The 13001-nt window shown below is 41.2% G+C and overlaps 1 protein-coding gene across 2 annotated transcripts in view; it reads right to left on the bottom strand.

Annotated features, from left to right (window-relative positions):
- Positions 1-3347: 3347 nt before the first annotated feature.
- The window catches only part of LOC111152601 (transmembrane protein 154), a 41950-nt gene continuing 32296 nt past the window's right edge, over positions 3348-13001 (bottom strand). For both annotated transcript variants that reach the window (XM_022511123.1, XM_022511132.1), the window contains one exon: positions 3348-5748. In XM_022511123.1, the coding sequence (XP_022366831.1) occupies positions 5733-5748 (16 nt within the window). In that variant the 3' untranslated portion in view covers positions 3348-5732. The remainder of the gene's footprint in view (positions 5749-13001) is intronic.

Raw genomic sequence — 13001 nt, 5'->3', positions numbered from 1 at the left:
GCTCTTTGGGTCCAAGACATCTCAAGGCTGATCTGTCCCAACACTTCAGTCCTTCAGTAGTTCTGGTTGAAATAGAAAGGAAATACCCACTGCCACAGACTCTAGGGGTATAACGTTGCTCTAAACGACCAGGTTTTACTTCAGCTGGGGACTGGAGGAGGGATCTTTCTGCTTGTTGTTTGTCAAGGTGCTGACTAGTTTTTGTGACCTGCAAGAACACATCCTTATTCACAGGCATCTTCGTAGGATCTGTGTGTGGTGAACCTGCCTGTTAGCCTTGCACTAACTATTATAATGTCAATGTGTAGAAAATGAAATTAGAATTAAAGACATGACAAAAAAGTGAGTAATCAGGACAAAGAGAAGGCTTTAGCTCTGAGATTTTCCTGTTTTTACTTAAAAAATGTTTAAAATTATATTCCATAGACAATTAAAATTTCATTTTTCAATTTAAAAATATTTTGCAAAGAAAAGAAGACAATGTGTTATAGTATCTTTTAGATATGTAGAAAATCCAATTAATTTTAGGGTAGATAATTTTGTGTAAAAAAGGTTCAGTTCTATAAGAACTTTTAAAATTGGCATTGCTTCATTTATTTAAAGAGGTATATAGATCAAAAGAGCATAAGTATCAAAGGTAAAATTTTTTCTTTTTCATAGTCACAGAAATTAAAAGATTTTTCCTTTAAAAAAATGTTTAATTCACCCCTTTACCCTCAGTCAACAACATTTTAGTAAACAAATACTTTACCTTCAAATAAACATTAATTTAAAATGTTAATATACATTAATTACATGGAAACTAATGTTAAAGATATTTTTTATTCCTATCTTATAGCACTTTATTTTTCAACTGAATTTAGAAATGCTTTTAATTCTATCACTGCTGATTGATCAATGTAGCATACAAACAGGTATGGACTTAATAATTTTTTTAATCAAAAATCATGCAGCTGAGAATAGAGCAATTTATACGTATATAATGTATAGCTGGCATTTCTAAAGCCATAAGCTATAAAGGAAAAATAATATTATATATATTATTCTCAGCATGCAAGACAAGGGAAAAAAAACCCTAAAACCTTTCATCAGTGTTAAAACTTTAGTAGTTGTGGGGCTCCTGAGTGGCTCAGTCCGTTAAGCCACCAACTCTTGACTTTGGCTCAGGTCATGAGCTCAGGGTCGTGGGGGCCAAACCCCATGTTGGGCTCTGAGCTGGGTGTGGAGCCTGCTTGGGGTTCTCTCTCTCCCTCTCCTTCTGTCCCTCCCCACTCCCTTCTCTCTCTAAAAATAATCAAACAAAAAGAAAAACAAACAAACAAACAAAAAATCTTTAGGGATGCCTGGATGGTTCAGTGAACCCACAAAAGCGGCTGCCTTTGGCTCAGGTCGTGATCCCAGGGTCCTGGTTCGAATCCTGCATCAAGCTCCTTGCTCAACGAGGAGACTGCTTCCCTCTCTACCTCTGCCTGCACTCTGCCTCCTTGTGTTCTCTCTCTCCCTGACAATAAATAAATAAAATCTTAAAAAAAAAAAAACCCACTTCAGTAGTTTTGCAAATAAATTCTAATCAGTGATGATTTCTTACATGAGGCTTCCAAGGTAGAATTTCTACACTGAAGCCCAATGGTAAATACGACATCTGATGATCTTACTGACTTTCTGAGAAAATACTTTATACTGCTTGAAAAATGAGAGAGTCTAATAAGGTAGGGTTTTTTTTTTTTTTGCATTATTTTCACTTAACTTTTAAAACAAGACATGTACATGCTAAATTACCAACGATCTACCAGATTATTTTTAACTTGTTGGAAAACTACAATTGCTGCTCTTTCTGGAAGCTGACATTTATTAAACACTCAGAGTTTTCCTAAGTTTGTGATGTTATATATAATTTCAGGGGCTTTACCTAAGTCAGAGTAAAATGGTGATTACTTTCCACTGATCTTTACACTGAAAAAAATGTTTCTTACTATTTGTAGTTTCTATGTGTCATTCATTTAATTCTTGCCATGCAGACCAAAAAAGTGAAAAATGTGAAGATCGTCCTTTTTGTAAAAGGTCCAATTACTTATTTATGAAATACCAAAGGCCAGTGATGATGCTGTGATGGGAAGAGAGGAATATGGTTACCTGCGCACTCCACACTTGAAGTCCAGTAGAAGAGAATCCAGTCACCTTTGCTTGTCTTAAACAGTTCAGTGTTGTATTTCTAAACTTATACAGCATGGAAATAAAAGTCTCCATGTTATTGGATGTACTTTGGTTTAGAAATTTAACTTCTTGGGGCACCTGGGTGGCTCAGTCGTTAACCGTCTGCCTTTGGGTTCAGGTCAAGATCCCTGGACCCTGGGACCGAGTCCCGCATCGGGCTCCCTGCTCAGCGGGAAGCCTGCTTCTCCCTCTCTCACTTCCCCTGCTTGTGCTCCCTCTCTCGCTGTCTCTCTCTGTGTCAAATATATAACTAAAAAAAACTTAAAAAAAAAAAAGAAATTAACTTCTTAAAATATTTCAAAAAGAGCTTAGAGCATCTATGGAATTGATTTGAAAAAGTTTTGTATAACTGAATGGATCACTATCCTGTGAATATGACATTTTTTTTTTTTTTGAGAAAAGGTAGTAGGGCAAAACCCGAAAGAAATCAAGAAAACCCGCTGCGTATCTACAAATAGCCACCCCCAAAAGGACTAAGAGGAAAATAAGATCTTGGTAACCAAGAGAGAGCCAAGGTAATGTCAAAGAACTGCTCAAACAAATTTAGGATTCATTGTTTGGATGATGCAATTATTCATCACAGTTACAATTATTAATAACCAATCTAACTAATTTCATTGCACGCTATTATACCGTGACTCTCCTGGTTACCTTAAGATTGAAGAAATGTCATCTGCGTGTGAAGCTGTTCTGGCCTGCCTGTTGTCCCTGTTAAATGGAAGCCCGAGATTCATCCTGAGTATCTTCCGAGTGTGAAAACATAGCATGTGTAAATTTAATTCATCCTAAAATGTCAATGTTTTCCCCACAATGAGAATTTCAGCAGTGTCTTCCTAGTATGTAACTGTGTCTTATCACTCCAGTACATTCAGAATTTGTATTAATTCTGACGGGAATTGAAACTAAAGTCTATATTTTCTGTTTACTCATCATGGGAGCCTCCTTCCAGACATGGTGCAAACTGATAAACAACCAAAATTTAAAAATAGACAAAAGCATTTTTAAAGCATGCATTTACACTGCTAGAGGCGTTTGCCTCCCCTCCCCCACCCCACCATGGCTCTGAAGTTTGATCCCTGCTATATGCCTGTGTCTGGATAACAATGAGCTCGCCAGAAAGAGGAGTCACATCATTGCAGTAAGAGTAGCTGGTTGATATCCTTACATATTTATTAAAACAAGTTTCCTGAGAAGTTCGACTCGACAACATTATTAACCTGGTTTGCTTAAAATGTACAAAAATGCAGTGAAACTTACATATCTTTAAAATATCCCCAAGTCAGATTTTGTTCTGATTGGCTACCCAATTAAGGGAAAATTAATTAGCTGTTTATAGACAATAATCTCTGAAACATAAAATTAACTTTGAGTTTAAAACAATTCTTAAAATTATCATAAATATATGACACCTATTGATTGAACAGTAATTAATAGATACAGGAGGCTAGGATTGACCCTTCACTGCTTTGGTTCCTCTATCTTGCTAGGAAAAAAAAAAAAACAACTTTAAAAAAAATGCTTGTATACTGTGCAATTACAGAAGTTAGTACATTTTTCAGAGATAAATTGAAAGGCATAGTGCTGAAGCTTGCTTCTGGAATTTGAAACGATTTTAAATACCAAATGAGAGTATTTTTATTGTATCGTAAAATATTGCTTCATCAAAATGAGATTCCAAGTCCTCTTATAGTTCTCTGAACTTCTAAAGTCACATTATTGGATGGTCTTGGACAAAATTGACAGGGCTCAGTGTTCCCCCCAAATCTTGGATGCTTAGAGAGAGAAAGAAGCAATCAGAGAGTCTTCTGAGAGTCAAAATGTTGAGAAGGAACAAAATTAACAAAATAGGCTGAAACGATGATTCAGAAAATGACAATTTTGGCATAAGTATCTGGGAGTCACTGTGGACCACAAGTTGAATATGAATGTACATAACAGAAGTGAAAACAAAAATACCGTATTAGGATGTACTAACGAGAATATGACAGATAAATCTGTTGAAATTATATACCACGAAGACTGTCTTTTGCCAAAGCTGTATGAAGTCTCAGGATAGCAGAATTAGCCGTGGTTAAACACAACCAGATCGTTTTCTTTCATTGTGTGGAAAGATCTCCCTAGCTTTGGAGCTCTGCCTTTAAAAGTATGGGCACAGTCCCGAAGGTGAGCATGACAGAGGGATTCCAAAAGGAGGGAGAGGGGCCGTTTTTGTTATGCATTAAGGCGGCCTTTCAAACGCAAGACCCCAAATTCAGCAGCAAATGTTTGGTGAACCTCATCTCCCCTCAGTTTATATGTAGAGAATAAAATAAATAAAGTTTTCATTCTTTACTTCTTTCCTAGAATAAAATATCAGGTGTGTAGAAGATCTGAGGACTCCCAACTTGCTAGATTGCTTTAAAGGAGAAAATTAGGGATTAAATGAGGAATGATTTTACGTGAATGGGAATGATAAGCAGACCCTACTGCACCACCGCTTCTTGTAAAGGGTGTCAACAAATATGGCGGAGAATGTCCTCTCCGATGGACTGATTGTGGCCTCCTGGAGAGCTTTGTAGAGGAGGACACGAGGCTTGTCCCAGCCTGATAGGAAAGTACACTGAGTGATATCTGCCACAGACACAAGTATTTCCTATTCCTATTCTGTTTGTTTCAAATGACCTTAAGGATCTCAAGAACAAAGAAGGTTGACAGCTGATCCCCCTGTGTACATGTCCTATTCACATACCATAGGCAAGGGAGGTGTGGTGAGAGCAAGAATGAGGTCTGGGGAAAATGTGAACCGACAGGTGATTTTAGCTGAGAAGGAAATCACTTTGCTCTCTCACTGAAGATTCCAATTCCTCAGAGAAGGTCCCAAAGGGTCCGGCCAACTCAGAGTCAAGGCACCAAACAGCATCAGGATGGCAGACTCTCTCCGTATGTCTTCTGGGCAGGTAGGTGAGCTTACCAAGCCCCTGGGATGATGTATACAGTGAACCACTCGCTTTGTTTTCTGTCTCTCCCATGATGTAACTTGCCTTGAGGAAAGTTCCTGCTGAACGCAGATGACCTATCAGACGACTTGACTAATCAGAGGAAATTATCCAGAGCTAATTCGGTAACAAGGTGACCCAGAAGGAAGCCATATATAAAACAGCTTCCTGATTTAAACTCCGAGGAGTGAAGTAGAAAGGTAAGACCTAGAGAGCATGGCCAGAGTGAGTACAGGCAGTGAGAGGCGGGTGGATGGGAGGGAAGAGGCCCTGATGAGAGGGGGATACCATGTGGTTCCTCCTCCCTCAGCAGCTAGCATGGACGGCAGCCAAGCTTCTTCCTAGTGCTGCTCAATTGTGCATTCTTCCAAGTACAGGTGATGCCATCATTAGGAAGAGTGGGCGTTGGAAGAAACAGCAAAGGTTCTTGTGTCTACGTTGATTTGAAATTAATTAAATTTGCATCCTCTTCATCCTCTGTTGGCAGGCTAGCAAGCTCCCTCTGGGGCGGCTTCTCTTGGAAAACATTAGCACCATTCAGTTTCAGGATTCATTGTCACTGCAAAAAAACAGAACAATCGTATATTTCCAAGAAGCTACCGAGAGCTGGTCACTCCACTACGGAGGTGACTCAAGAAAACATGAACAGTCAGAAAGCCAACAGTTTCCGGCTTACCATTTCTGAACCAAAGGTTGGTTTGGATTTTTGTATTTGATCCCTGAGGAGGAAATCCTTGAAAGCCAAGAAATAATCCCTTAGCTCTTGCTCTAATATCCTTCCCTAGTGCTGATATGGAGAGAACCAGATGGAGTTGGAGGTTCCCTCCCTTTAATTAAATCTAATCCCATTCTCTATGAATTGATGCCAATTTGCTTTTTCCCCCCCTTTTAAAAAAATTTCCATGTGTTGTTTTTTCTCAGGAGTTTGTGGTCCTGGCGTGTTTTCAAAAGCCCATTTTGTTCTTATCCACAAAGGTGCCTTCTCGATGTCATTTAGAATTCAATCATTAGGCATCTTGGGATGTGAGGAGACATAAATTATGGACATGGTATTCGGACATGACTGTGCCGGCCGGCTAATTTGTGCTTTTGTTTCTAGCTTGGCTATCCTGGCCTTGTATCTGGCTCCGCAGCTTTTCCCAGTGAGACCACGCCTCCACCCACCTCTCCTGGAAAGCAAGCCACTCTACCCCTCCAGCTTCTTGTTTCACTTTGCTGTCCCATCATTCAGATCCCAGAACATCCCTACTTGAAGTGACCTCTGTCTCCAAGAAAGTGCATGAATGATAATAGCCAACAGAACCTCGTATCTCCTTAGCTCACAGGCGTGGATAGTCTGCAACTGACTAGATTCATCTGACTCCTACTTCCAAGCTCTCCTGCTCAGGGAGACAGCATGTGTTTCCAAAAAGACTGAAGCAGTTTGATAGATAAATAGATTTATCCGTGGAAGGAGAGGGGAGGCATTGGGTGTATGGTTGTGTGTTTGTGTTTGTGTTGTAAAGACGGAGGGAAGAAGCTGTGATTAAGATGGGCAATCGATGGGAAAGGAGGAGGCAGACAGTTGTGAATAAAAGACAACTACCACAGCGAAACTTACCTGAAATGGAAAGCTGATGGAAAATTAAGACATTTTCCCCCCAAAGAGCAGATATAACCACGCTTCACTTTGGTGACCCTGAACCACTCTTCAGCTGGGCAAGGAGATTCCATTTCTTGGAAATTGGGCGGTAGCAGGTTATTATTTCTAAGATCTAGGAGTTCATCTCTATGCACATAAGTAAGTCTCTTTCCTTCTGTGGCCTTATCTTGAAATGCCAGTCACTCTAAGCAGAGTGTAGCACAAAGCCGGATAGCAATGGGCACAAGCCCTCTTTTGTCTATAGCACTGATCTGCACCCAGCAGTCCTAACAGAAGTGATTTTCTCAAGTGTTATAAAACCAATCCATAGTCTTTGCTGAAAAAAATAAATACAAATAAGCAAAACAAAAATACTAAGTCTTTCCACAGTTAACATCTTGGTGTGTACTCTCCCAAGCTTCCTTCCTTTGATAATGATATACATTCTTTATGTGCAAAAAGGGGATTAAAAAAGCGGGATCATATTATGCATTTCATGCTATAATCGGCATTTCTCACCATCATTCACATACAGACATCATTCCTTGCTAATAAATATACAGTATCTTTTTAGCGGCTACAGAGTCTTCAATTGTCTCACCAGACCAAAAAAGCATTTTTTAAACTGTATTCTTGAGATTAAATGTGTAGACTATTTCCGATTTTTAGTTTTTATTTAGTATAAAAAATCTTTGCACAGTTCCAATTGTTACTTTTGCATAAACATACCTAGGAGAGGAATTGCCAGGTTAAACTAATGCCATTTCTAAACTTGAATGGCCCATTGGCAAATTATCCCCTTCCCTAGACATTTTGCATGATTTACCTTCCTCTCCACACTTTCTTTAGGGAGATTTCCTTTCCCCACATCCTTTCCAATACTGGATATTATTGTTATTATTTTCTTAAAGATTTTATTTATTTATTTGACAGAGAGAGACACAGGGAGAGAGGGAATACAAGCAGGGGGAGTGGGAGAGGGAGAAGCAGGCTTCCCGCTGAGCAGGGAAGAGGGTATGTATGTGAGTGGGGGGAGGTGCAGATGGAAAGGGAGAGAGAGAATCTCTAGCAGACTCCCCGCTGAGCATGGAGCCCCCCGAGGGGCTCGGTCCCACAACCATGAGATCAAGATCTGAGCCAAAATCAAGAGTTGGACACTTAACCAATGGAGCCACCCAGGCGCCCAGACCACTATGCTTTTCTGATATGATTTTTGACCTGTGTGGCATGCCTTCAACCAATCCCCACCTTAAGTTATAATAATATATTTCTCTATTTTTTTTCTGGACTTTTTTTTTTTAACATTTAAGCTCATTTGGAGGCTATATTAATCCAAAGCATGAGAGAACTCTTAATTTTAATCATGACATTGTGAAGTCTTTCAGGAGTACAGTATGTCTCTATTTTTAAAAATCTTTTATGTCCCTCCATAAAACTGAACAGTTTCTTTTTACATTATGCCATCTATTTTTTGGTTAAGTTTATGCCTCGGTATTAAACATCTCCTGTTGCGTTTACAGCAGTACACATGCTAGTACGTGCTAACAGTGGCTCTTTTACAAAGTAGAAAAGAGCATAGGGTCAGGTGGCCAGAGCTTGAACCAGGGTCCAGCCACTTCCTTGCTGGGTGACCTTGGGCAAGTGCACTTTTCTTAGCCTTATTTTTCTGTTCTCCTCTCACCCGCAAAACATATATAATAATGCTATGCACTTCATAGCGTTGTTGCAAGGAATAAGTGAGGGGTGCCTGGGTGGGTCAGTCGATTAAGCTTCTGCCTTCAGCTCAAGTCATGATCCCACGGTCCCAGGACCGAGTCCCGCATCGGGCTCCCTGTTCAGCAGAGAGCCCACCTCTACCTCTCCCTGCCACTCCCTGCTTGTGCTCTCTCTCTCTCTCTCTCTCTGCCAAATAAATAAATAAAATCTTAAAAGAAGAAGAAGAAGAGAGCAAATCTCAGGAAGTCACTGCTCTACCGGCCTGACCTACAAACGTGTGAACATGTATTATTCTTATTTTGCAGAGTCTACGTTAACAAATGTTTGTTGGTTCAACATAAGCTTCAACACTGCTTCCAACATCCAAAGGCTTTAAGAAACCATCTTCCAAAAACAAACTTCCCATTTCTGAGGAGAATGTACTTCCGTGGGGTTTGTTGAGAACACCCTGTGAGCATTTTGAAGGTGTAACCTGTGACACTGTCCACCAAGCAGAACTTGTTTCCTGCGAGCACCAAGAGCCCGGGAGCCCACACGTGGCACCCTGCTCAGCTGCGTGGTCTGTGAGTGGTGTGACGGGTCCTGCCACACAAGACGCTCTCAAAGCCGACACCCGCTGCCTCAGGGGCATCAGGTCATGCCTAGTGTCCAACACTTACAGGCCTGTGTTCACCGGAGGGGTGCGGGCCTGGGAGGAAGTCGGCACCCTGGGGTCAGGCCCACCACCCGGGCCTGGAGATATTCTCTCTCTCTCGTTCCTTCCTTTATCTAGTTAGTGTGATCCCTGCTGTCCTCAGCAGCCGTTTATCATCTCCAGGAAACCATGAAGGAAGGCCGGGCGTTTTTAACGCTGGCAAACCCTCGAGTTCCCTGTCAAAAATACCTTGGCAAACCGCCACACGATTGCAACAAATAAAGTCAGGGATCCTGCCTCAAACCTCTGTTGCTTGCCTCAGTGTTAATTCTGGCAGCTTGTCAACGACAGTGGCAATCGTGAGTAATTTTTTCTCGGAGTGTTACATAGATATTTTAAGAATGTGGGACAGCTTCCCCAACAGCCTTTATAGTAACAGGCCTACTACTAACTGTAAAAACAAATTGAACTATGACAAAGCCTCATCTTACGATTTGTAAGAAAGCATTTAATTGGAGCGCTCACAGTGAAATGAGGACAGAGTCGGCTCTGAACACCTTGTTTCCTAACCGCCCCTGGGTCGTCGGCGGGAGCAGATCAGCCATCTTGGTTCTCCTGACCAGTATCTCCTGACCAGCTCCCTCCATAGGACCACGGCCGATGTTCCCTGGCTCCAAAGATGGCATTAAACCTTTCTCATGTTAGGATGCTCCCAAACTTGGTTTGGGGGCAGTGCAGAGCTCAGTATGGCATAAAGTCACCTAACAATTAGATCATGCTCCCTTTCTCTTCTCCAATATACCCTCCCTTCTCCTTCCCGAAAGAGGCCAGCACGGGACAGGGGGTAGGGATTGGAGGTGTAGGGATGGGGTTGGGGGTGTTTATACAGGTCACACATCTGGCTAACATCACAGCCAGGCCTAAATTCATCCAACACACATAGATCATGCCTGCAGCTGACACAGTCTGGGCCACTCTTCAAGTAATGCTGTGGTTTATTAAATTTAATACATCTTCTCTCCCACAACACGCACGTCAGGCACGCACATGCACACACGTACAACACCTGCATTTAACGGTGTTATTTGAGGTTATCATCCTGCGGGATTATAAGCGGTTACTCTGTGCCCTCTGATGTTACTTTTTATCCCTCATAAGACATCCCTCAGATTTGAGGAAAACCAGCTGCCACTTAAACATACTTCCTATTGAATACTTGTTGAGTTTTAAAGGACTTTTGAGAAACTAGAAAGGAAGAAAGGAAAGAAACTCACGAAGAAAATAACTAGAAGTGGCCACTGAGATATACTTGAGTGGAGAAGCCAAAACAGTTCACCAAAATTGCTCTTTTCTCACTATTAATGGTTCAGTCTTGTCAATGACTGTACGAGATGATGGCTACGCCACCCACCAAATACTGTCAGGTATTAATAACTTCATGGTGGCTGTCTTTCTTACTGCTGAATGTCCCTCCTATTTTTTCATCTCTAATTTGTCTTTCAATATGTGGAATGTCTCTTATCTTAACCAGTTAATAAATGTAAATGAAAATGTAGTTTTAAAAGACACATTGAGTTTTATCATAAACTTGCTGTGTAAATTGGACAAATCACTTAACCTCTCTGATTCCAGGTTTACTCATACAGATTATTTTATTCTAACTGGTTGAACTGGCATGATGCAGACCATGCCAGGCACATACTAGGTGTTCAGCAAATATATTTTGTAAAACTACATCAACAATCATACTTCCCCCCCCCCCAAAAAAAAAGACAAAGAGAAGAGCAGAAACAGGAAGAAATTCACAAAATTCTTTATTAAACTAACCTGGATTTTCCCAAGAAATATTGAAGCGATCCATTTTTATGTCACTGAGCTCAGACATGAATCATAAAATAAACAGTAGAATCATTACAAAATCGGAACAGGTATGCTGTTATTTACCCTCTCTGACTAGCTAACTTCCTAGGTGGTAGTACCTAGGCTTCTGGTATGTATAAAATGCTGTATAAATATTTTCTTGTTTTTTTGTTATTAATGTGCCTTCAAAATTCTAAATCCACTTGGAAGGAACCAAATCAATTTTCCCCCTAGTCTTTCCCAATGCTATTACTCAATATGAACTCATCACTGTGGCCAATTGGCATAAAGGGAAAGAAGATGGACAAGTGGCTAATATTTGTGTTTCCTTTTCTGTGGTTATTCACCTAAGCTTGCCAAGACAGAAACGCTTGCAGGAAATTGTCTGATTCTAAAGGCCTCGGGAAGAAGGGACAGGATGGCTAGACCTTAAGCACTGTGATGAAAGGAATTCTATCCTTCATGTGGTTACAACTATCTAGTGACATTTAAGAAGATGCTGGGAGGTTTAAGAGTAGACAATAAGGCAGTGCATTCTTTACAGAGAATTTAAACAGTAATAAAACCAACTCAATATATCTGCTTTCTGTTATCATTGAGTGCTGGAAAAGCTGAACAATGCTACTGATGGAATTCTCTTCAGCTCCAGGCAGACCTCTCCCACTGCCCCACTGTACTCCCTAGACACTATTCCACTGACGCTATTCCCACTACTCCCACAATGCTTCACACATAATAGGTAAGAATTAGGGGAGAAATGCTAAGGTAGGAAATAACAACATAAAACTCCCCCTCCTCCACAAGTCCTTTTTATCTTATTGATTTTCTAAAGACATGAAAACCCTAGTGTAAACTTCCCAGAGTGCTTCCTATGTCTCTGGCCCTTATGAAAGTCCTGTGCTAAATGTTAGATTCCACAGCGTCAGAGAAAACGTCCATTTCATGAGGACAGGGCAAGGTAATGAACAATGGCTGGCCAATGGGATATGTGGGAAAAGAACTGAAAGACCTGAGACTAAGGACCCTAATGAAAAGTCTTCACACCCCGTGTGGTGCGTTAAGGGTAGCATGGTGACCAGGTGGACTCCTTTTTTTAGAAGCACATGGACTTTATATATAATGGAGGTTCTGTGTCAGAGGGTATTTCTAGCATCAAGAAGGATTGAACACTTCAAATGGGTTCTGGGAGTCTTAATGCAGTAAGAGGAGGGAGACACGTGTTTTCTACTAAACTCACTCTCCAGTGAGTACTTTCTGAAGCATTGTGGTCTACAGCACGCTGCCTGAATGGGAGAGGAAGGATGAGTCTCACAGGGAAAAGCCAGTGGGGAACTTTGGGGGCAATGATGTGTCAAAGTACATTAGCCAATTGTGACCAGTGTACCCCTCTGCTATGGAGCATCAATAGTCAGGGAGGTAGTGCAGAGTATGTGGGAACCCTCTGTCATTTCTGCTCATTTTGCTGTACACCTGAAACTGCTCTAAAATAGCAAGTTTTTTTTGTTGTTGTTTTTTTTTTTTAAATGCCCAACCACAGATATGGATGTGCCTGGCCCCTTGGACACAGTCTCCTTAGCGCATAAGGCAGTGAATTTATGTATATCAAATTTAAGTTAATAATAATAATACCAGGGATGGGGGTGCCTGGGTGGCTCAGTGGGTTAAAGCCTCTGCCTTCAGCTCAAGTCATGATCTCAGGGTCCTGGGATCAAGCCCCACATTGGGCTCTCTGCTCAGCGGGAAGCCTGCTTCCTCCTCTCTCTCTGTCTGCCTCTCTCTACTTGTGATTTCTGTCTGTCAAATAAATAAATAAAATCTTTAAAAAAAAAATAATACCAGGGATGCCTGGGTGGCTCAGTGGGTTAAGCGTCTGCCTTGGGCTCAGGTCATGATCTCAGGGTCCTGGGATTGAGTCCCATGCCAGGCTCCTGCTCAGCAGGGAGCCTACATTCCCCCCCACCCCCCAGACTGCCACTCCCCC

This window comes from Enhydra lutris, unplaced genomic scaffold, assembly GCF_002288905.1.
Source record: "Enhydra lutris kenyoni isolate GAN:26980312 unplaced genomic scaffold, ASM228890v2 scaffoldscaffold3, whole genome shotgun sequence".
NCBI classification, from domain to species: Eukaryota; Metazoa; Chordata; class Mammalia; order Carnivora; family Mustelidae; genus Enhydra; species Enhydra lutris.
This window is presented reverse-complemented; position numbering and strand designations above follow the sequence as displayed.